Raw genomic sequence first — 25,870 nt, forward strand, 5'->3', positions numbered from 1 at the left:
GGCAGCGCTTTAACATTGCCAGTGAAGATGTGCCCTAAGCAAGATTTGAATCAAGCAGTCTTACCCTAACAGATGCATATGTAGCTTACAGTTCCTCAATACGTAGACTGGGATCATTCTTTCACAGTTCAAAGTCTTTTACCTCCAGATGGTCCACCAGGTGTTGAGATGGAGAGGGGGAGAGAAGCCGCATGATGGTATCATTCTCCCTCTTTTATACTTTCTTCCAGCTGTTAGAAAGATCCTTGCTGTGTTGTGGGGGCCAGGCAGTCTCCATTGGTCAAGCAGTTTCCATTGCATATGTGCCTTCTCTAAGGAGCCTCTGTAGGGTGACCAGACAGCAAATGTGAAAAATCGGGACGGGGGTGGGAGGGTAATAGGAGCCTATATAAGAAAAAGACCCCAAAATTGGGACTGTCCCTATAAAATCAGGACATCTGGTCACCCTAAGCCTCTGTGATAGTGGATTGTGTGTTAAGCCATTAATGAGCATCTGGCCAGTGATGGCTACTCCTTTGTCGTAACTGAAAGGCTGGCCATGGGTGTTCCCAACCTCACAATATATTGCAGTAACACATAGCAATACTTCATGACTTCACATATAACTATAGTACATACAATCCATCAGGATATTAATGTTCAACACATCAAGACATTTAAAATGGTACCTCACAAGGCATACTTTGTACAAAACATATAATTATATGACAGTGGTGAATATGGGGGTTCCAGAGTGATACTTTCAGGTACCGACTGTCACATGGGGTTTACAGCTGAGACTCCCAGGCAAAGGGAGTTTCACCCCTGCAGGCCAGATTTAGATGCCTCTCTGTGAGAGAGACAGCGGGGCTTAGCAGCTCCCCTTGGCTATCTTAGGCAAGGAGCCACCTAGTGTGCTGGTTTTTTGTGAATCCCATTCTAAGGTGCCTCTCTCTCCCCATTCATTGTGTAGAAAGCCCAGGCTTTGTGAATCCCAGTGCTTTCCCAGACACCTAAAAGATAGGCATGGTGATGTTCATTTAAGTTTCTTTGTGAATCTAACCCATGGTGTGTGTCTTTTGTGTCCTTCAGGAATGCTGTACCCTTTCAAAGATTTTCCTCCTTTGTTTGTTTTTGTATGTTTTGGGGAAAGAGAAGAAGAAAGGAGAAGTTACAATAACCTTGGGGTTGGGCATACAGGCCGTTTGGTGCCCCGTGAGGGGGATTCTGAAGCCTTGCTCTATTCCAGCCCCCAGTGGTGTTTCTAGGGGGGGCAGTGGCCTGGGGTTTGCGGGGGTTAATTTTCAGCCAGAGTTCACAGGCCTCTCAGGAAGGCATGCCTATCTTTGAGATAAGTAGGTGAAGCTGAATCCATTTGAAGTCAACATTTTAAAAAGGATGTATTTTGCCCAGAGGGGAGAGACCTATGTAGGAGTTGTATTGATCAGAAGCCAAAGCAGGGTGTTCTAGGGGTACAGCAAAGCTACTTGTTATGGTTTGTACTAGTTTCTTGAGTTTACTGTTTGTAAAATTCCATGGATGGAAATTCAACGAGCAACAGTTTCTTAGTATCAATTTGGGTTAAGCCAGAATCTCTGGTAAATTGCTACCTGGAGAGGATGTGTTTTGTTTCTATTTCTCTTGTAATTCTGCTCCTAGCCCCTCAATATGTCTCTTGAAACATCTATGTTATGAAACGTTAATGGTTAGAAAAACACTGCAGCTAGTAATTAGTGTAAGGAATTAAAGCATAAGAAAACAGGTGATCATAAAAGTCAGTTTTGCCCACATTAAAACCTCTGGACTGTGTGTGTGGTGTTTGAGCAAGATTAATTATAAAACAGCTAATGATCTATGGAAGTTCATAGAAGTAAATGTGATATATCATATGATGCCTTCCATAACAATTGTTTTTCCTTCTTTGACAGGGTGAAGGGCAGGAATTGACTTGTGGGGGCACCATTTATACATCCAGAGTAAACTTAGTTTTAGTAAAAAGAAAAGGAGTACTTGTGGCACCTTAGCAACTAATAAATTTGTTAGTCTCTAAGGTGCCACAAGTACTCCTTTTCTTTTTGCAAATACAAACTAACATGGCTGCTACTCTGAAACCTATCATTAGTTTTAATAGCCTCCCCTGCATTAGCAAGTAGGAAAGCAGGGAAAAGAACAAAGGATAGGAGTTCACCTTTGAAATTTCTCAGGCTTCTGAGATCTTCTAATTAGTATACCTAGACTCAGTAGCAAACTAAATTGCTAGCAGCTTTATTGAACAGATGTTTTTGTCTGACTAGAACAAACCAGGAGTCCAACCCTATTTCCACTGAAGTGAATGAGCCTGATTCTCTTCTCACTTACGTTTGTGTTGAAGTCAGTAAAGCTACACTGATGAGAATGAGAGGGTCAGGTGTAGTGTGTTTTGTTATTGACTTCAGTGGGTGCAGGAGCATTCCCTAAAACTTGGAGTGTCCTGCTCAAGTATGCAGGAGTCTTGGATAAAACCAGGGAGCAGGGAACTGCCATTTTCCCTGAGAACAGGTTGGCTTTGCTTTTGTTGGGAACAATGGTGGCTGTTTTGAAAGAGAGGAGTTCTATGCTGTGTAGAAGAGTATTACTTTCAGCTCCTGATGAAAAAGAAACTTCCAGTTATTAAGAACAATGATGGCAAATAACTATTAAGTCTTTAAAGAAAAAAAAATCTAATATAACCAGTGCAGAAGATTTTTATGAGCTTTAATCATGTGGGAACTTTAAAGAAGATGTTATTCTGTTAAGATCAAGTGGGAGAAAATTTTCCTGATGTGCTGCTAAATTTCTTTAAGGACCTTTTTAAAATTAATTTTAAGTTATAAGCCAGTGAGTGAATTTACTTGTAAATCCTTTGAAAAATCATGCTGACCTCAAGCGAAAGTTACAAAATGGCCCAATCCCTACTTAATTTCAAAACTAACTTCGGCCTTATCTATGGGACAGTAACCAGCACTTTCATAATACTGTCTTTCCTTTTCATTTCTCTCGCTATCTTATCTAAATTTACAAGATTTTAGCAATGTGGAAAACTGTTTTTTCAAAACACTTAAATGATACTTTGTATAGCACAGTTAAAGTTTCATTATACATTTTAAAATAATAATGGAGTTTACAAATCTGTTTGATGCACTTAAAAGTTATTCTGGGGAGAAACCAACCCAATTAAGGTAAAATAAATACCCTAAAATCTCCATTCCTATGTTTGTTTACAGCAAAGACAATGACACTTTGGGAGAGATGCTTTTAAGAATTTAAATTAAATTCTTACAGATCTTAGCCTTTTTTTTTTTTAAACGGAGATAATGTTTCCAAAACCTCAGGCACAGATAATTTTTAGGAGTACTTACCATGGGCAAGTTTTTGGTTTTTTTTAAAGGCGAGGGGGAGAGGGAACCATAATAAAATAGAACATCAGTAATAACTTAAAAACAAACCACCTGAAAAAACAAATGAGCAGTTGCCAATATTAATACAGTGTGTCCTCTTCTCCATAGGTATTTAGAGAAAAAATAAACCCAGCATCTCATGCAATGGTCTGAGCACACCACAGCAGGAAGAAGATTAAACAAACTTTCTTTATTCAGCACATTTTTAGTGTATTAAATCATTAGGCGAATGAAAACCAAATTAAATGGATTTTCACGTAACTTTTATTTGATTAGCTCTTTTTTAATATGTGTGTAGGTGCAATGTATAGAACAGATTCCTGAGTGCTAAATTGGGCAACAAATTATCTCTAGTGGCTGCCAGCCCACAAAAGCTCCAAAGGCTTCATGACATCTGAAGGTGCAGAGGGCTAATTCAGATCCCTTTAAAACTTTCTGTCTGTGTGCTGTTTGCCAGCATAGAAGCTCACGCTTAGGCGTTTCATGGTGGCCCCTCTCCCATCAAGAATCCATTATTCTTGCTAGCCAACGTGAGCAGAGATGTTATGTTGGATTTCACTTGCCTATAATGTCTTGTAACACTTTGATAAAAGAATAAATTCTGCTAAATGTCTGACACCCTGAAACTATTTTTGCTGTTAGCAAAGGAACAAGATCCTAAGAGACTAGATAGTACAGTATAATGAATTGGCTTTTAAGCTGTTTTGTTGATGGCAATGTATTGAAATAAAAAAAATATTTAGAGCCAATCTTTCTTAAAATATGCATGCACAGCTCTTGCTGAATTCCGATCTAGGAGTTGCATGTGTCTATGTAAAGGTGTACTATTTGCCCCTTAGAATAGAGAGGACACCAGTTTATTACAGTCCTGCAGCATGTTAAAATAGGGGCTGGCTTACTTAGTATTAATTTTGTTATGTAGACTGCTTCATAATCTTGTTTCTTTTCTCTTTGAGAGAGGAATATTCCTCCCCCCATCTTTTTTTTTAATTTAAGAAAATAAAATGCCTTAATTTTTCATTTTACTGTTCACTGCTTTTCTTTCAGCTTCTTGCCTGATTACATCAGTGGTGACTTTGATTCCATTACGCCTGAAATCAGGGAATACTACAAGGTCAAGGTAAAATGCATTGTTTTTTTGTTAAAGCACCATGGGATCCAACTCATTAGTGAGAAATCCTTAGCACCTACTGAGCATCCTCAATTCCTTTTGGCTTCTGAGGAATTGGACCAGGCCTTGTGTTATATGTGAGTGGCTCAATACAATTTAATAAGTAATAATGTATAGAAAAAACAAAGGAACTTTGATGCAGTTGGCTTTTAGTTGGGAATTTGCAGCATCATCTCAATATGGTAGAAATGTGTAAAGATTTTCCTGGAAAGAAATTATTGCAAACTTTCTGAAAGTCTGAGTTTGAAAGACTGTTTTTCCTAACTAATCTTTACTTCCTGACTCAAACTCCTATGATTTATATGTAGCGGGGCACCCACATAAGCTCTACAGATATTTTCAGAAATGTGATTTTCATGGGATATGATTTTATCCTTCAAGCAACAAACAGTATGTAAAGACTTTTTTTGCTGCTGCTTTCTTGATCACATATTGAAACAGTGAGTCATGCACTGACTAGCTCTACACTTGACTAATACAGACTTTAATTGGACTTCTGGACAGATCCCTGCATACATTAATTTGTAGCTAATGCAGCCAGCACATTTTCCACCAACACAGTTAATGTTAACACTTTCTCTTTTCTTAGGTCTTTGCCTTGACTATTGATTAAACTCCCCTTCATATTTAGAGTCACCACATCATGTTTAGAATCACTATTCTTAAACTACTCTACATTAGAGAGACATGGTGAGTGAGGTAAAATCTTTTATTGGACTGCACATAACACTTTAGCAGTCTGTCTGGGACTTGGTGCTCTGAGTCTTACCCTCAGGCCCAAGAAAATGGACCTTTTGGAGTAACATCTGTGAATTTGCAGAACTCTGGTTATAAACACCGCAGGCACTAGTTACAAACATGCTAAATGACTGCTCGTTTCTCATGAGGTGGACAACTTAGCCTCAGAAACTCACAGATCTGATATTTCTTCTTTGGGTTTCAGCTGTGTAGGAGAACATACACAAGGACGGTCCTACTGAGACTAAAATAGAAAATAGCTTATGGCCCAGTTCCCCTCTGCTAGTTCAACTGTAATATGCTATCACTACAGACCCAACCCGAGCTTTTGCTTAAGGAACAATGGATGTAAGGTGCATTGTCTTCCGATATAAGAGCTCCCATCTGATCATGAGTTTTCATGTGTTGTGTACCGAAGACCTAGAGTTCCCATCTTCCAGCAGTTTGTGAATCTGATCCAGATTCAGCTACTCAATTCATTCCTAAGAGTGCATGCTTAATTGGTTAATGTTTGCAAAGTGAAGTTTAAAAAGATGTCATTTTGTTCTAAATATTAGTGTTTATCCGACTCATTCTGCATAAGTAAACCACTAATTTCAAAGTGTAGTGAGAGATCAGTCTTGAAGAGTGCTACCACAGAGAACATTTGACTTAATAGTTGGATGCAAATGGTGCTGTAAATTACACATTGGTAAGTGGGTGTAGCCTACATGCCAAAGGGTTCAAGCAAGGGACAGCTGTAATGTAGGGGTGGGTTTGGTGAGGGAGAACTAGTAGGAGGGTGTTAGAAGGTGTATGCTAAATCAGGGGGTGTTGCACCTTTTTATACCAGTTCCTTTTCCTGTTACAATTTATATGATAAAAGGAATGTTTTATCCACCTGTTCATGTGTAACTTGCACCACCATTTTGAGTTTTGCCTAGCAAGTGACATAAAAGGCAAAAGAAGAGATTCTTTAAATACACTAGGAACTATGAAAGGCAAATGTAGGTCCTCTACTTAATGGGGAAGGAGACCTAATAATGACACCAAGAAGGTTGAGGTGTTTATGACCTGTTTTGCTTCAATCTTCACTAAAAAGGTAAATGGTGACTAGATACTCAACACAATGCTAACATGGGGGAAGAAATACAATGCAAAATAGGGAAAGAACAGGCTAAAGAATATTTAAGTAAGTTAGATATATTCAAGTCCACAACGCCTGATTAAATTCATCCCAGGGTACTCAAGGAATTAGCTGAAGTAATTTCAGAGCTGTTAGGGTATGTCTACACTGTGAAGTTGTCGACAAAACTTTTGTCTTTCACGGGTACTTAAAAAAGTGCCCTCGCGAAAAGACAAAAGTTTTGGTGATGCAAGTGGCAGTGTGAATGTGGCTTTGTCGGTAGGAGAGCGCTAACGCTGCTCGCGGGGCTGGAAGTATTTGTTGGCAAAAGTGCCAGCGAAGTACTGTGAAAGAGTGTTTATACATGCTGACTTTTAGTGACAAGGCTGTGTTGACACAGCCTTGTCGCTAAAAGCTGTGTGGTGTATACAAGCCCTTAGTAATTATCTTCAGGAACTTGGCAAGCATGGGTGAGGTCTCAGAAGACTGTAGAAGGGCAAAAATAGTACCTCTCTTTAAAAAGGGGAATGAAGAGAACCTGTGGAATTACAGACCAGGCAACCTAACTTTATACCTGGAAAGATACTGAAATAATTTATTAAACGATCAGTTTGTAAGCACTTAAAGGATATTAAGGTTTATAAGGAATAGCCAACATAGGTTGGTTTAGCATGATTTGTTCTTGACAAGCTATTTCCTTCCGTGACAGGGTTACTGGCCTAGTGGATGGGGGAAGTAGTAGATGTGATCTGTTTTGATTTGAGTAAAGTTTTTGACACAGACCAACATGACATTCTCCTAAGCAAACTAGGAAAATGTGGTCTTGATGACATTTCTATAAGGTGGGTGCACATCTGGTTGAAATACTGTACTCAGAGTAGATATCAATGGTTCACTGTCAAACTGGGAGGATGTATCTAGTGGGGTCCCACAGAGACCAATCCTGGGTCTGGTACTAATCAATATTTTCATTAATGACTTGGATAATGGCATGGAGAATAAAATGTATGGATGGCACCAAACTGGGAGGAGGTACAAGCTCTTGGGAGGACAGGATTAGAATTCAAAGCGCCCTTGACAAACTGGAGAATAGTCTTAAATCAACAAGATGAAATCCAATAATAAGTGTAAATTACTTCACTAAGGAAGGAAAAATCAAATGTACAACTACGAAATGGGGAATAACTGGTTAGGTTGTGGTCATGCTGAAAACAATTTGGTGGTTAGTGGATCACAAATTGCATGGGCTAAACAATGTGATGCAGTTTCAAAAAAGGCTAATATCATTCTGGGGTATATTCACAGGGGTGTCATATGTAAGACGTGGGAGGTAACTGTCCTGTTCTGCTTGGGACTGATGAGGCCTCAGCTGGACTTCTGTGTCCAATTCTGGGTGCTATACTTTGGGACAGATACGGCTAAATTGGAGAGAGTCCACAGGAGAGCAACAAAAAATGACAAAAGGTTTAAAAAAACCTTGGCATATTTAGTCATGAGAAAAGAATACCGGGGCAGAAGAAGAGAGAGAGAGAGGATCTCCTAACAGTTTACAAATGTATTCAGGATTGTTATCAAGAAGACTCATCAATTGTTTTCCATGTTCACTGAATATAGGAGAAGAAGTAATGGGCTTAATCTGCAGCAAGGGAGATTTAGGTTAGATATTAGGAAAAACTTTCTAACTATAAGGGTAGTTAAGCTCTGGAATAGGCTTCTAAGGAAGGTTGTGAACTCCCCATTATTAGAGACTTTAAGAACAGGTTGAACAAACACTTGTCAGGCATGGTCTAAGTGTATTAGGTCCTGTGTCACTACAGAGGGGGCTGGACCTGATGACCTCTCAAGGTCCCTTCGAGCCCTATATTTCTGTGATTCTGTGACTTACGTCCACTCTGAATTTGGTCCTATGTATCCTTCAACTCTGAAAAGAGTGTCTGTAAGCCTATAACTTTGTGATGTAAAGATAGCAAGTAGTTCAATGTGATTGTACGAATGTAACTGAGGGCATAATCTAACCTGGAGAATCTGTACTCTTGGTGGTGGTGCCTGAGCCAGAAAAGACACTGCTCGACTTGAGATCCTACAGGGGTGTGGCTTGGCTAGAGGAAATAATTTTTTTTTAACCTGGAATAATTTGGTCTGAAATTCAGATGTAAACATGGAAGTAAATGTATGAAATTCTTCTGTTGGGGGCAAAAAAGTAGAATTTGGCTAGTACTCTACACTGTTGTCTCCTACTACAACATTTGGGCTAGTAAAGTACCAGCAGTAGTTTACTCAGTTCTTGTAGTCATCTCATTTTGTTTACAATCTGTAAAATGCAGTACACTTATGAATCACATAAAAATAGATGATGCCTACCCAGATACGTTGGGACAGGTCCTCAGCTGGTGTAAATTGGCAGTTTTCTTTTAAAATCAGTGGAGCTACACTGATCTGATTTCAGTGAAGCAAGGCTGAATTATACCAGCTAAGGCTCTACTTCCCTATATGGAGGGCCCTACCAAATTCACAGTCCATTTTGGTCAATTTCACAGTCATAGAGGAGTCTGAAAATCGTAAATTTCGTTATTTCAGCTATTTAAATCTGAAATTTCACAGTGTTGTAATTGTAGGGGTCCTGACCCAAAAAGGAGCTTGCGACTCCTCACAACTTATTGGGGGCGGGGGGGGGGGTTGCGGTAGTACTACCCTTATTTCTGCACTGGTGCTGGTGATGGCGCTGCCTTCAGAGCTGGAGAGCGGTGGCTGCTGGCCAGGAGCTGTACAGGCAGCTGTACAGAAGTAAGGGTGGAGTGGTATGGTATTGCCACCATAGTTCTGCGCTGCTGCTGGCAGGGTGCTGCCCTCAGAGCTGGACGCCCGGGCAACAGTTGCTGCTCTCCAGCCACCAGCTGCCACTCACTTGCCTCCACTGAAGGCAGTGTAGAAGTAAGCGTGGGAATACTACGGCCCCCCCTAAAATAACCTTGCAACCCCCCTGCAACTCCCTTTTGGTCAGGACCCCCAGTTTGAGAAACGCTGGTCTCTCATGTGAAATCCCTATAGTACAGGGTAGAAGCATACAAAAGACCAGATTTCATGGTGGGAGACCAGATTTCAGTCTGTGACATGTTTTTTTTTTTTTCATGGCCACAAAAATAATTGATCTTTAACTTTCCCCTTCCTTTGAGCTTCGCTTCTATGGCATGGAATAGGAGACTGGGATAAACAAGATATCAAGTCATGTAGATAAATTGTTAATGAAACATTTATATTATTAGGAAACCGAGTGAATGATTGCAAATGGGAAAACGGAGGAACTTTTGTTCCTCTGCATAGATGGATAAAATTATGAAAAATCCGCACCCTTGAGCAACGCTGTTATACCAGCCCTAAAACCCCTCGTGTAGACAGCACTATGTCAACAAGAGGGTTGCTAGTGTCAGCATAGTTATTGCCTCTCGTGGAGGTGAATTAACTATGCTGATGGGGGCTGGGGGAGCTGTCCCATTGGCATAGTAATGTTTTTACTGAAGCACTACACAAGCACTGTGCTCGTTTTGAGGGTAGATGTGCCCTTGGAAAACTGTATGGGTTCATGTGGAGCAGAGCTAGGCCGACACCTGAGTACTTTGGAAAATCCCACCCTATGCCCTCATCAGACTCTAAATGGTGGAAAAGTTTGTATGATATTTAATTGTATATAATACACTCTTGATATACTTGCTAGATAAAGGGCAAGTTGTGTTCAAATATTTGAAGGTACTGGGCCAAAACAAATCATGTCATTTTGCTAATTTACACCAGCAAGTAAGTAATTTTGTTCATATTTGTGAAACTAAAGCTACATTTCTCTCTGGTTTTATAAATGTATTTTATAGTTCATTTAATTTTCACTCATGCATAAAATGTCAATGTGTCAAACCCTACTTTTTAAAGCAGCATTGATTGACTGAGATAAATGCATTATTTTTGACGTGTCTGAATAAGAGGAGTTAGTTGTTAAAGCTTAAATGTGAAATTAATCATGTTATAAAATATACTCATTTGCAAGTAGTTGTCACAGGGTGTATCACCCTGCTGGTTAAGAGGAAGTATCGAAGCCCACATATGAAGTTAGTTGTGATATAAAATATACTGATCTGGAAGCAGTTTTGTCAAGGAGCAAGAGACAGTTATGGGCCTGATTTTCCCATCACACTATTTTCATACTAAGGTAACTCCACTGACTTCAATGAGTTTACTCCTTATTTACCAGATGTAAATAAGAAGAGAATCAGGTCCATTTTCTTCATTATGACATTAATGTTACAGGAAATATGGCATCCCTTGGTATATTCAGAAAGTCAAAAGGTTTTAAATGGAACAGGTAAGACTCCTTCAGAATCCTTAGGTTGATTTATTGTCATGCTCCTAGTTAAGCAACATTATGTGAGGATTATATAGCAACACCTTCCTTTCTCCTTTAGCAGGTTCAGCGATGTTATGACAAGTGTTACAGGGCAGTCATTTAAATCAGGGTGGGGGAAAAAAATCAATGTTTTTAAATCAAGTTGCAATTTATTTATTAAAACAGATTTTAAATTCAATTAAATTTTTCTTATGTAATCTATTCACTTCAAATTTAATTTTGACAACCTCTGTGAAGGCCTAAATTTACTATAATATATTGAATTTTTTTAAGTTTAATTTAAATTTTAAGCAGTAAACATTTTTAAAGAAAGTCAAACCACGGCGCTGGTGGAAGTCACTGGCCACATACCGAGAACCAGTTTGAAATGCTAAATCAGCTTTTGACAGAAGTAGCCTCTTAAGCAGGTGCAGAGAGAATATTTTCTTTATTTCTGTTTGTTCAATCAGTTCAGTTCAATGATTAGTTCATTCAAAATTGAGAAACTGATTGGGAGCTGAAAAAACAGTAATGCTTGTTTTCCTCTTCCAACCTATGAATAAAAATGAGGTCTGAGAAGATGAGATCTACTAGTTCTTAAAATGTTGAAGGACATGGTGATTGGAAACAATCAGTTCAGTTCACTAATTACCAATGATACTTCCTTTGTTTAATAAATCAGTCAGTTCTGAATACAAACATGTTTTGTTAGACTTTTTTTCTTATGTATACATCACATATAAGGTAGCTTTATATAGCTAACGAAAAACAATTTTAAAATGCTGTATTTTGTGCATTTTAACTGAATTCCATTTTCTATCCAACTTATTTTTTACTTGTGATTTCTATTAAACTTTATCTAGTAAATAAGAAATGAGCCACCATTTTCTAATATAATAAAAAAGGGGAAAAAATTAAGATTGAATAAATGTATGTTAAGCTGTATAAATTGCTTAAATGTGATATACTATATCTTCCTGGTTAGCAAAAAACATCACATTTAGTGTATGGACGATATGTAATTGCAAATCAACATGTTTTAATGTTTACCAACAAACGAAAATTGTTGACATTTGTACATTTTAGTTTTTTTTCCAAAGAAGACTAAATCAATTATTTACATCAAGACTTCCTGCATACTGATTTAGATCATTAAAATCAGTGATGTAAATCACTTTGATTTAAATCAGTGCTCCCTGATTTAAATAAGTTCATAAAATTTCTCTTGGTTTATCTTCTCTAGACGTGACATGTAGTAGTGGATGAAGAGGTGTGGGAACAAAGCCACTGGATTGTGCAGTTTAACAGGATATTAATTGTGTACTGGATGATTATAAATGTGAAGCACAGACGATGGGTTAGGAACACTTTATTTTGGGGAAGGAACAGAACAAACGTATTTATTGCTGAATAAAGAGCTCAGGTTGAGCTTCATTTTTCTATGCTGCAGTCTTGGTTTTGCTAGTTCAGTACATGTATAATAGGCCCAGTAGAAGAGAAGGCTGCCTAAAATTGCCTTCAGATTTCAGACCTGTCCTTCCCACTTATTTAAGCATTCAATATCTTTAAAATTGGACAACATTACCCTGCAACTGTCAAATAATTCTTTTTTGAATACTATATCTCACTTTTGTCTTTTAATTAGGATTTTCTGTATATAATATCAGAGGTGGACAGGAATTTAATATATCCTTCAGTTAGGGTTACCATATTTGAACATTCAAAAAAAGAGGACACTCCACATTGGGGTGCTGTCGGCCCCACCCACAGTCCACCCACGCTCCTCCCAAGCTCCACCCCCACTCTGCCTTAGGTCCAACCCCCTCCCCGCTCGGCCCTGCCGCCACACCCCTCCTCACTCCCTGGCCCGCTGTTGGCTAGCTGTGTCCCTCCTCAGAAGGCGTCCCCGCTCGCCTTCTGCCACTCACCTCCTCACTCCCCTGCCAGAAACCCCCATGCCCGCCCCGAGAACCCCCGCCTGCCACTGGCTCACCGCTTGCCTCCTCACCCCTACCTGCCCACCCACTGCTGGCTCCCTCGCTGCTCGTCTCTTCAATTCCCACTGCCCACCGCTGGCCTTTTCACCCCCTCCCCCCACCTGCCGCTGGCTCGCCGCCCTCCTCCTCACCTTCCCGCCGTCTGCTGGCTCCCTCGCCGCTCGCCTCTTCACCCTCCCCGCCTGCCACTTGCCTCCTCGCCCACCAGCCAGCCACTCGCTCGCTCGCCTCTTCACCCTCCCCGCCCCCCTCTCGCCTACTCACCCCTTCTGCTGCAGGTCCCTTGGCTCCTAGGATCAGGGGCAGCCGAGGGGTCTCCACGTGCTGCGCCTGCCATAAGCGCGAGCTCCATGGCTCCCACTGGCCGGGAAAAAGCGGCAATGGGAGCTGCCGGAGCCATGGAGCAGGGCTTGCAGGTGCCGGCAGCGTGCAGAGAGCCCTCTTCCCCCCCCCCCCACGGCTCCTAAGGTCAGGTGGGGGGATGAGGGGGGCTTGCAGGCGCTGGTAGCAGGCAGAGAGCCCCCTGACCCGACCCGACCCGACCCGACCCTAGGAGCCAGAGGCACCTGCCGGATGCTTCCCAGGAGCCTCCCCAGCTAAGCACCGCCATGACTCCACACCTCGCCGCTCGGCAGGTCCCTCTGGCTCTTAGGGTCGGGGGTGGGGGGGACGGCTCTCTGTACGCTGCTGGCGCCTGCAAGCCCCGCTCCGACAGCTCCCATCTAGGGTTACTATACGTCCCTGTTTTCCTGGGTGTTTTTAGATATTTAAAAATTCCTCCTGGACGGCGATTTAAGAACTAAAAAGCCGGACATTTCCTGGAAAATACGGACGTATGGTAACCCTACTTCAGTACTCCTGCCCCTCTGTGATTATTAAAATGTGTGAAATGGCACTAACTTGATCATATTGAGTGATCCCATAATAAGAGCCTAAGCTATCTTTTCCATTGGCATGCATAGTTTGAGATATCTAGGGGAAAAGATACCATACATGGAGAGGACATGTGGTGATATTGCTGTCACCAGTGTTGTCGCCTTGTTAATGTAGCTGAGCGTTTCTATTAGGATCTTTTAAACATTACTTTAAAAGACAAAACAACCACTTGTACTGCTGTTGTGCCTCAAACAAAGCCCAATTTAAAAAGTTTTTGAAAGTAAAGATGCTGTGGGGGTGTTCTTAAAATAATACAGGATACACACTTATGTCTAAAACCAGGAGGCCCAATCCGGGGCTCCTTGAAGCCAACGGGAGAGGTTTGCCATTGCTTTCTATGGGCACTAGTACAAATCTGTGATCAGACACTATAAATATATGCATTTATAGGTCCAGTATCTCTTTTAATTTATAATTTAGAGGCTTGTTTTCCTTATTCTTTCTTTTTTTAAAAAAGCCCTTGAGAGCTGCTTATTTTTACAGAGAGGCCACCACCGCAAAACTTTCCTTTCTAATAACTCTTCAGTTGCTTCAAAATCTGGCATTCCTGTTACATTTTCTGATTTTTACTGTTCATCAAGGTTGTGTTAATTCTAAATTCATACAGTGTTGACAAAGAGCATTCCCTGCCAATTTATTTGTTAGGCTCAGTAACATTTGTAATACTAAGGTAATGTACATGTGTATGTTTACACTGAGGTGTTTTGCTCAGCTATAAATGTGTTTCTGTTTGCTCGCTAAGTGCTACATGTGTTTATTAGAGGCTGAAAATGCTTGTGGTCAGGAGAAGTGAACAGTTATCCCCCCATGTTAACTAATTTTCATCAGTTATCAGTTTTAACACGTACGTTAAAGGTTATAAACATCTCAGTGTCTATTCTCATGTATTTCTTTTTCTAAATCTTAAATTATATGACTGGGCACAGGATAAAACTGAATCCTGAGGAATTTAACAGAGTCATTAAAATTAATTTTTAATAGAATATTTTTAAAAGTAAAAATGGTTTGCATTTAGGACATAATTCTTCCCTCAGGTGTACAGCTCGCATTGAATTTTGAGAGGGAGAAATTGTATGACCCTCTAATAGTACGGAGCTGGTTTGGTTTTTCCACGCATGTACCTATAAAAGCCACTGTAGTAAATCCTCCCCCTTAAGAGGCGGTAACTAGGTCAACGGAACAATTCTGGTCACCTAGCACTGTCTACCCAAGGACTTCGGTTGGCTTAACTATGTCACTCAAGACTGTTGATTTTTTTTATCTGATTTTCTAGTGTAGACCAGCCCTAAGTCTGTCACCCCACGGCACTACAAACTTTCATCCATTCATAAGCTGGACTCAAATTGAAATGTAATTTAGATTTGGAAGAACATTCTTAATGTCTCCCTGGTTCTTCCTCCAATCTCTAACTGTGCTGGTCATTCACTACCATTGATTTTTGGTTTTCCTGCTAGTGATGTCCCAGAGAGCTCAGCCTTTCTGGGAAACCTCAAGTTTCATGTCCTTTTTGATTTCATGGACACTCTGGCATGCTTTTGTTCTGTACCGCTTTCAAAAAGATACCACTGCTACTTTTGGGGGATGGCACTCTGTGGAGCCTCCCCTCAAATAATGATGGGAAGGCTGCTGAAAATGGCTGCCTGAGGTGTGAGGAAAGTGTGGGCCCTTCCCTTTAGAGATGCCTGACACGGATGGCAGATGGCTGCTGCCAGATCATACGGCAGAGCTCTACTACAGCAGAGGTTGGAGCTAGGCAGTGATAGTAGGTTAGTGTGTCTAAGCTCTGGATATCTCTGAACTTTAGGGGTATCCAGAGTTTCCTCACCACAGAGAGCTGCCCAGCCAACCCAGTACATCAGTTTTATAGCAAAAATCATAGTCCTGTGTAACCGAGCCTTAAGTAACTCTTATTATAAAACCCTCTCTCAACAGGTATTCATTTAAGGGGGCCTGACTATATTAATATAATATTAGTTTGTCAAGTAAAAAAAATCGTTTCATGACAAGATAATTCCATTATTCACTGGGTAAATTGTATACACAATTTAGATTTCTGTGACTAGGATGATTATATGCCATGTAATTATTCAACAGAAGCCAAAGTGTTTGCTATGTTAACAACTGTAGTATTTACGCTACTAATATAGTTTTCTATTCTGAAACAATATTTTTCAGATCCTGCTGGGATCAAGTTTCCTAACAAGTGGTAAAAGATGACTTAAGTTATGTTGGTCTTCTGCTAAAGCCTAATGGAAGTAGTATTGTACCCTTCCAGAAATGTCATAAATTATCAAGAGCTGTGCTGGGTAGGCAGTTTTGTAAAAGTGGGTTAACTACACACGCTAATTGGTCTCTATTAATCAAGTGACTGCGAAGGATGGACTAACCAGACAAACCAAGAGTGGCCTGCTAAAGTTTTGCTGAAATGATTTTTTTTTAAGCTCCCCGAGTAGAACGAAGTGACATCTGTCTTTTAAATGTGTAATTACTTTGTTTCACTCTAAAATAAGAATACTATTAGTTCCCTAAGATCCTGATGAATCTGAACTGTACCCTTTCTGTTTTCTCTGCCGGAATGAATGACAATAAACATAGGTAGTATGAGCTATTCTTCACAAACAGCCATGTCCGGAGGTTTGCATACATGGCTGTAAGGACAAATAGAATAAGCCCCAAAGCATAAGCAAACTCTGTACCTGTCCAATAGATACTTCAGGTTTTACATTATTCTGTATGTGAGGCTGTTTGGATGCAGAAGATCCTCTGTGGATACTTGTCCTGGTTCCTCTCCCTCCTCTTACTGAGCTAGACTGCAATAGCCTTTCTCGTGCTGAGTAGGTCGTTAAACTGTCAGTTGATCTCAGTGAGACAACTTGTAGAGTAAATTCCCTTGTGAATGGTTGTATGTCTGCTCTTCTCCCTATCAGCCACCATGAGGGTGGAGTTTTGACTTCTCTTGCTGATAGCTCCATTTCACAGCCAAAATATTTTAGTGTACATGGGCAACTAAAACCAATCAAGCCTCAAATATTTCAACTACAGGACAAGGAGTGTTAGATTTATCTTTCTTGAGATTACTTCTCATGGCTTTAACATTTGCATACATTGAACAGTGCTCTATTGAATACTGTCAGTGCTGCAGTTTGCAACTTCCTGTCCACACAGGAAGTATGGTGAATGATCTATAATGACAGTCTTATTATACCTTTTATTTTCCTTATGCCATAATATTATAAAAACATATCTTACAATATAGTACACTTCTGCACATTTGAGGCAATGTCTTCAAAACTAGGACTTTAAATTTGTACTCCTAAAACCTAATCCATGGTGGGATTTTCATAAAAACCTAAGTGATTGAGGAGCATATGCCACATTGAAAGGAATTGCAACATGCTCCTAAGCCACTTAGGTGCTTTTGAAAACATCTGAAATTGTGAAAGTGAACAATTTGAAAACCCTCTGGCCGTGAAATTGACCAGAATGGCAGAATTTGGTAGGGCCCTAAATATAGGGTTGTTTCTCAATCCAAGGTGAAAGTGTTTTCTCCCCTTGATAAATAGTCTAGACCATATTGCTTTAGACAGATATTTCTTTTTCAGAGTTCCAAAGAAATTAATTCTGTAATCTCTTAAAAAGACATTGCCCCAGTCTGTCAATCTGTGATGGAGAAAATATTGGAACACTTTGAAAAGCAGAAATTCATTAGAAAGAAAATAAATACAAGGGTTGTTGGGGGGAGTCATTAAACAATGACTGCTTAATCTAGAGAAGAAAATTGAACAGAGTTATTTTGTGATTCAAGCAAAAGACAGCTCTAATATAGCACCAGCTGCTGAAGACTCTTGGAACAGATGATGTAGGTGGGCCTTATATGTCTATTTCACCTTGGAGCAAATATAAGAGAAAATTGTCTTCATTTTTAGGTGCTCACTATTTATCTCTGAGGGCAGAATGTTTCAAAGAACTTACGTTCGGTATCTGTTATTGGTTATTTGTAAGTAATTAGAGCTGTGCTCTTATGTTGCAGGACTCAAACCCCCCAACTCACCTGGTTTTGCTACAAACTCAGAATTCAGGCCAGGTTCTTTGAAAGGGGTATAAGTGTGAGCCAAGTTTTGAGTGAAGGTGGCAGAAGTTAGTATGCCTGTCTAGGTGACAATGACATTTAAGTGAACCATTGATACCAAAGAATGGAATATAGTCATAGAAAACATACAGCCAGGTTTTGGCTTCTTCCACACAACTGGGGACAAGTCATTCTATGTTTTGTATCTGCCTGAGAAGTAGCCTGCTCACACTTCAACAGTACGTTTGGGGGAGTGCAAACTGTGCTTCCAGTGGGATGGGTTGTTGGAGTGGTGGGAACATACTAGGAGCCCTGCTTCCTTCTATGCCATGAGAGATCTGAAACTGGCACTAAGGGCAAGTGGTGTGATTTACAGACATTAGAGTGTCTGAGCAATAGTGGGTCAAGAAAGCCCTGCCTCTCAGCAGCTACTGGGCATGGTCTCTATGGAGGTCTACTTAATAGGGAGGTCTGGCAATCAGGTGGAGGGAGAGTGAAGAAGAGTGGCTGCAAGAAGGCAGACAGGCAGCAGCTTCTGAAGCAGACTCATCTTCAGGGGAAGGACTGAGACTGTAAGACTCAGGTGGGAGGCCAAGGGCCTGCCCCCTGTTCTCCCTGTCTAAGGGGAACAACTGATTTTGAGGGTGTGCTGATGCTCTGAATTCCTGAGACACTGGAAGGACAAGGCTGGGGCCACACACTAAACGAAAGGAAAAAGAGGGAAGGTAGGAAGGGACCCAGGGGAGGCAGATCTGGAGTGGAAGCCAAAAAGAGACCAACTCAGCCCTTGCCTCTCTCTCTACTTGGGCCCTGGGCTGGAACCAGGTGGAGAGGGCAGGCCAAGGTCTCCCTACCCTCTCTCCACCCCTGACTGCCTGAAGACTCTAGGGAAGGCAATGAACTGTGGCTTGACCATCCACCCCTCGGTCCACAGACTTAGAGGGACTCTTTGGTCATGGCCTGACCACTAGGTCTGCTGGCCCCTGAATGAAGCCTGCTAAAAAGTAGTGGAGAACATGGGCAACCTAGAAAAGGAGAGCAAGCTAAAGAGGAATGTGGACAAGCTGTTGAAATGGGTATGGACAAAGAGCAGCAGCAACAGACTCAGTTGCTCCAGCAGCTGACCACACATCAACAGCAGCAAATCTTGCAGCAGCAACAGCTTACCGGGGAATTAGCCTCCCAGCAAAGAGATCAGCAAGTGGTGCAGCAGATGGCCATGCTGTTTCAGACCAGGGTACACTGGGGAGTGCAGAAACAGCCCAGTCCCTGTTCTGAGACCTCCACTAAAGCTAACAAAAATGGGGTTGCAGGATGACTCTTGAAGCATTCCTAGTACCCCTTGCAAGGGTTGCTATGGCGGCTTGCTGGCCCGCAGAGAGCTAGCACCCTACTTGACAGGAATGGATTAGGCAGTGTGGCCCAGGCGGTGCAAATGTGATGGCTGCAAAAGACTATCCACAATTTACAGTGGCCATCCTAGTCGCCTTTGAAATTTCCACTGCGATGTACCACCAGCAGTTTCTGTAAGAAAGGTTCACACCTGGGGCACAGTCATGGGCGGTGGCCCAACACCTAAGAGAACATTGCTGGCCTAGAACAATTCATGCAGATTCTCCTGGCTGGAGGATGAAAGTGGTTGATACACCACCATCCCCAAAGCCTCACTGAGGGATGAGAATCAGCACCTCCATCCCAGAGAAATACCACAGGGAAATACTAGGCCTGACATATGCCATACCCTGTAGGGGACACCTTGGTCAGGAGAAAACACTTGACGGAGTGATGCTTTTATTTTATTGGCCAGGTATCCACCAAAAGTACTGTACCTCCTACCCAGAATGGCAGTGGGCAAGTCAATGGAAGGTACCCCAAGCCCCACTGATACCCCTCCCTTTGATAGGAACCCCATTTGAGAGGATTGGCATGGACATGATGGACCCCTTGGAGAAGAGTGCATCTGGATTCCACCAAATAAGTCATATATTGGACTATGCCACATAATACGTTGAGGTGATTCCACTCCACCCCACGAAGGCAACAGCACTTGCCCTGGAGCTCATGCAAGTGTTTGCCTGGGTGGGAATTACTCAGAAAATAACAGATCACAACACCAACTTAGTCACAACTCATGAAGAAACTGCATAGCCTGTTGAAGATAAAAGCTTTAATCAGATTGGTGTGTACCACCCGCAGTCTGATGGCCTGGTAGAGAAATGTAAAAAGACCTTGAAAAGTATGTTGTCGAAGTTGGTAGCCATGGAACCTAGCTACTGGCAACAAATACTTTTGCCACTCCTGTTCACCATCCACGAAGTCACTCAGGCATTAACAGGGTTCTCCCCATTCAAATTACAGGAGACAGCCAAGTGGAATACTAAACCTCCTTTAGGCAACATGGGAGAAATGAAGTTCCAAGGCTGCAAACTTGGTACAATATGTGCTATTGCTGAGAGAAGTTAAAGTTCTCAGACAAGTTTGCAAGAGATAATCTAGTCAAGGCATAAAAGGGGCAAGCAAGGTATACAACAAGGGAAGCCGTATCCAGGAGTTCCAACCAGGGGCCTGGGTGTTACTCCTGGTTCCCAGTTCGGAATCCAAATTGTTGGCCAGATGGCAAGGCCCCTCTGAAGTGATCATATGAGTTAGAGCACTAAACTGAGATCTGTGAACCCAGCAAGTGGAAAGACACTAAGGTGTACCATGTCAACCTGCTAAAGGCCAGGAAAGATCAGGAAGAGTTCCTGGAAACTCCATTCCCCTAAAGGCCCAGCCCCTGTAGTTCCCAGCTATGATCAAGTCCTGGTAGAAAACCTGAGATGGAACCAAAAGTGGTAGCTCCAAAAACTGCCCAGTCCTTCTCTGCAGTCTCTTCTGCAGTTTCAGGACAGACTGTATGTGATAGAATCATAGAATATCAGGGTTGGAAGGGACCTCAGGAAGTCATCTAGTCCAACCCCCTGCTCAAAGCAGGACCTAATCTCCAACTAAATCATCCCAGCCAGGGCTTTGTCAAGCCTGACCTTAAAAACCTCTAAGGAAGGAGATTCCATCACCTCCCTAGGTAACACATTCCAGTGCTTCACCACCCTCCTAGTGAAAAAGTTTTTCCTAATATCCAACCTAAACCTCCCCCACTGCAACTTGAGACCATTACTCCTCATTCTGTCATCTGCTACCACTGAGGACAGTCTAGATGCATCCTTTTGGAACCCCCTTTCAGGTAGTTGAAAGCAGCTATCAAATCCTCCCTCATTCTTCTTTCCGTAAACTAAATAATCCCAGTTCCCTCAGCCTCTCCTCATAAATCATGTGCTCCAGCCCTCAGTCATTTTTGTTGCCCTCCGCTGGACTCATTCCAATTTTTCCACATCCTTCTTGTAGTGTGGGGCCCAAAACTGGACACAGTACTCCAGGTGAGGCCTCACCAATGCTGAATAGAGGGGAATGATCATGTCTCTCGATCGCCTGGCAATGCCCCTACATATACAGCCCAAAATGCCGTTAGCCTTCTTGGCAACAGGGGCACACTGTTGACTCATATCCAGCTTCTCGTCCACTGTAACCCCGAGGTCCTTTTCTGCAGAACTTCTGCCGAGCCATTCGGTCCCTAGTTAGCGGTGCGTGGGGTTCTTCCGTCCTAAGTGAAGGACTCTGCACTTGTCCTTGTTGAACCTCATCAGATTTCTTTTGGCCCAATCCTCTAATTTGTCTATGTCCCTCTGTATCCTATCCCTACCCTCCAGCATATCTACCTCTCCTCCCAGTTTTGTGTCATCTGCAAACTTGTTGAGGGTGCAATCCACACTATCCTCCGGATCATTAATGAAGATATTTAACAAAACTGGCCCCAGGACCAACCCTTGGGGCACTCCGCTGGATACCAGCTGCTAAGTAGACATGGAACCATTGATCACTACCCGTTGAGCCCAACGATCTAGCCCACTTTCTAACCACCTTATAGTCCATTCATCCAGCCCATACTTCTTTAAACTTGCTGGCAAGAATACTGTGGGAGACCGTATCAAAAGCTTTGTTAAAGTCAAGGAATAACATGTCCACTGCTTTCCCCTCATCCACAGAGCCAGTTATCTCGTCATAGAAGGCAATTAGATTAGTCAGGCATGACTTGCCCTTGGTGAATCCATGCTGACTGTTGCTGATCATTTTCCTCTCCTCTAAGAACACTAGGTTAGATCCCAGTAGCTCTCTCAAGCTCCCTGAGGAAATAAAAATATTCTTTGCTGCCTAATGTAACCACGAAGGCTCTCCTTATGTTCTGATCTGGACTTTCACGGCGATGGAATGGACAGCTGACTGTACGACTGTGTGTGTGGAGAGAGGTCTTAAACCTTATTGGGAATATTTTTATTGATTCTGTTGTCTATTTAAAAAAAGAAAAAAAATAGGTGCCTCCGTTGCCATAAATCTAACTGTGTGGGGCCTAAGAGGAGCTATTAACCCCCCTAACCAGCCTAAAATAGCTTGTCAGTACCCTACAGTTTTAAAGATTAATATCATGGGCCTTCTGGGGCTAGAAGCATGTGTTGTGTCCTACTGGGAAGCTGGGAATCTCCCAGGTCCGATATTATAAGTTCCTATTTTTGTCTCTGTGGAGCTGTTAAAATAAACTTACAAACTTTTTAGTGACATTCTTCTGTCTAGAGAAGCTGTTACTGGTGCTGGTGTGAATCTTGCCCATACTGGGCTTCAGGCAGGTGTAATTTCAGGGAGAAATTCTACATTTCAGAGGAGGGGAGATTTCTTTGGCAAGTTGACTTTTTTTTTAAAAAAAAAGCATCTTTAGATGTTCAAGGGCTTGTGGTATTAAAACAATCCCAGGAGTTGGTAGAGGATGAGTGGGCAGAGGCAGGTGAGACATTTTTATAGTTTATTACGGAACTGAATACTCTGAAGTGTCACCATCTGTTGTCCTACAACCCAATGGTCGTGAATTTGAACAATTTTACTTTCTTTGGTGGTCATATTCAAGTGAGTTATGAAAATTGTGTATAGTCTTCTGGTATTACCCTTATTATACTGGTCCACCTGTGATCTGCAAATCTGATTTGTGAATTCTGCAGTCCTGGGCTCTCATAAGCCTTGTCTACACCACAGGGGTAAGTCGACCCAAGTTACGCTACTTCAGCTACGTTATTCACGTAGCTGGAGTTGACGTAGCTTACATCGACTTACTGCGGTGTCTACATCACGCTGCGTCGACGGGAGACACTCTCCTGTCGACTTACCATACTTCTCTCGTTCTGGTGGAGTACCGGAGTTGACTGGAGAGCACTCTGCTGTCGATTTAGCAGGTCTTCACTAGACACACTCAGTCGACCCCCACTGCATCGAGGGCAGCAGTGTTGATCCCCAGTAAGTGTAGACATGGTCATAGTGTGAGAGCTCCCATCGGTCTGCTGCTCCCTTTTGAGAAGAGCTGAAACTCTGTTGGCAGCAGACCTATCCAGCACAATAATACCAACCCTGTCTCCAAGTTCTTGGTGCCCATTTAGTCTGACTGGGAATTTGTTCTCATAACGACTATCTGACCACCACCACCACCTCCTCCACCGGTGCCAGTTCCTTTCCATTCCTTTCCTCTATCACAGCGGAACATCCCAGTAGCATTGTCTGAGGTCTTCAGTGAATTCCTGTGAACAGGTTGGAACCCTCTTCAGAATCTGACTGACAGGCTGAGAATCAAAGTGGTGCTACAAACTGTCAAGAAGCTTCTTTCTTCAGTAGAAAGCTTTTCTGCATGTATTTCAACCAGGAATATCCCACCTTATGGTAATAAACTGTTACGGTAGTTGTAAATAATGCCTTTAATTATAGCTTTTAGTGCCATACTTCTCAATGAAACCTGAACAGTGCTACACAATTCAACTGTCCTTGAATGAAATCCTTGCCCCCATTGAAATCACTGAAATCAATGGCAAAACTCCCACTGGAGCCAGGATTTTCACCCTGGTCTTCATTGAAATAACTGATGACCTTTGAGCTTTGACCTGCTCTTCGAATGATATCTAAACTCTAACTATAATTCACATGCTAGAATACTTAAGGAGGTGGTAATAGTGGGAGCCATTAAAGCTGCAATTCAAACATAAAATACATAAATTAATACTTGAATAATTAATAAGTCAGAGATGGATTCCTTAAGGTTGATGGATACAAGAAGGTGATTGTCAGATAGTGCAAGCTACAGAGCAGCTGTAAATTCCCACACTGACTGAAGCGAGATGGTTGATAGTTGGGGAGAGGGATAGCTCAGTGGTTTGAGCATTGGCCTGCTAAACCCAGGGTTGTGAGTTCAATCCCTGAGGGGGCCATTTAGGGATCAGGGCAAAAATCAGGGATTGGTCCTGCTTTGAGCAGGGGGTTGGACCAGATGACCTCCTGAGATCCCTTCCAACCCTGATATTCTATGATGGGACAGAGAGGAGGCTGGTGCCAGATGAGTGGAATGATCAGAGAGAGCAGTAGATCAAGATAAGAGTCCTTTAGGTAATAATAATACTTCACACTTATGTATAGCTTTTCACCTGAAGATTACAAGATGCATTAGAAGGTTGGGCTAAATGTGATTTTTGTCTGGTAGATATAGAAAAATGTATATCCCTAAGAGGTGTGTAGTCTCTCCCTATCACTTATTCAAAATGTTTAAGCTGTGTGACTCCCATTAAATTCAATACACTTAAAGGAGTCTCCTCGCTACAGCCATATACATGGAAATCTAAGGGACAACAGAGGCACAAACTGTAACCATTTTATAGGACGCTTCTTTCAGCACGATCCGAAACTTCTTTAAAAGATTTCTATTTCTAATGTTAAGTGAAGAGGTCTAATCCTTACTTCCTGAGAGTGCTGCCTGAGAGTGCTTCCTGAGTAACCAACAAGTAAAGATCTCAGGATTTGACCAAAGGAGTTCAGTTAAAATGTAACAGGAATTCCAGGCTTTGAGATTGTCTCTCTATATAACACTGTATGAACTCCATTTGTGCATGTAGTGATTGCAACTAATTGTGTAATCAGTTAACCGTTTGCAGAAATGCCTTTTAACTGGCCACCTCCCTCTGGCACCTGCATATGCAATTACTGTGATTAGACATGAAGTCATGGTAACTTCAAGCACAAATTGTGTGCATGTATTTTTATACTTGCTGTTGCTGGGTAACTGATTCACACAGTTCTTAAAATCTGTGCGTCAGTTACTTCTGAGGGTTCCTACTAGTAGTAATATCTAGTATACTTATGTGATGTATTCATGGAAGGATCTCAGAGCAGTCCATAACCATTAATTGAATATTTTGCAGTACCACTGTGAGTATTTGATTGTTCATATGGGTCTGCTGAGACTTAGAGGCTAAGTCCACCTTTTCAAATATAACCTCTAACTTTTGGATCCTCAACTTAAATGCCAAGATAATTTTTCCACGATCCCCTGTAAAGTCAGTGTCAGATCAAAGAACAGAACCCAGGAGTCATGATTTTCAGTCCCAAACTCTAACCACTAGCCAACATTCCCTTTCTGTGTACATAAATATATACTGCTAATTTTGCCTGTCTTCTGAGAAAGGGATTTTTAAAATTACCTAGCCTGTTTAATACAGTTTAATAGTAAGTGTAATATGATTTAATTTTGTTTTTGCTTTAGCTATATAGAGAACATAGGTTTTATTTTAATAACAATTACATTGATAAATTGCCAAATAATGTAGGGTGTTAGTCTCTCTAACTCAGGAATTTAGTGGGTGAGGTAATATCTTTTATTGGACCAACTTCAGTCCAATTTGTTTTTTTAAAAAAAAAGCTACCTCAGCCACCCAGTTTCTCTCATATCTGGGGACCAGCACTGCTACAACACTGCTAACTTCTGTATTGGTATTTGGAAATTTAAAGTGATTTATTGGCACAAAATTTCTTACAATCATTTTTCACAAATCCACTTTTCCGAAGTTTTGACAAGATTCTTGGCATGATTTGCAAGTAATACGCAAAGATACTTAAATAAAACTTCAGTTTTGTAGAGAGCAAACATACGCCATCTAAACATTTAATTAACCATATACACTGCACACAGA

At 41.6% G+C, this 25,870-nt stretch overlaps 1 protein-coding gene across 5 annotated transcripts in view; it reads left to right on the forward strand.

Annotated features, from left to right (window-relative positions):
* TPK1 (thiamin pyrophosphokinase 1) overlaps positions 1 to 25,870 on the forward strand; it is a 568,487-nt gene that overhangs the window by 315,929 nt on the left and 226,688 nt on the right. For all 5 annotated transcript variants that reach the window (XM_074945273.1, XM_074945274.1, XM_074945278.1 and 2 more), the window contains one exon: positions 4,443 to 4,515. In XM_074945273.1, coding sequence (XP_074801374.1) covers positions 4,443 to 4,515 — 73 coding nt within the window. The remainder of the gene's footprint in view (positions 1 to 4,442; positions 4,516 to 25,870) is intronic.

This window comes from Natator depressus, chromosome 2 (assembly GCF_965152275.1).
Source record: "Natator depressus isolate rNatDep1 chromosome 2, rNatDep2.hap1, whole genome shotgun sequence".
Classification (NCBI taxonomy): Eukaryota; Metazoa; Chordata; order Testudines; family Cheloniidae; genus Natator; species Natator depressus.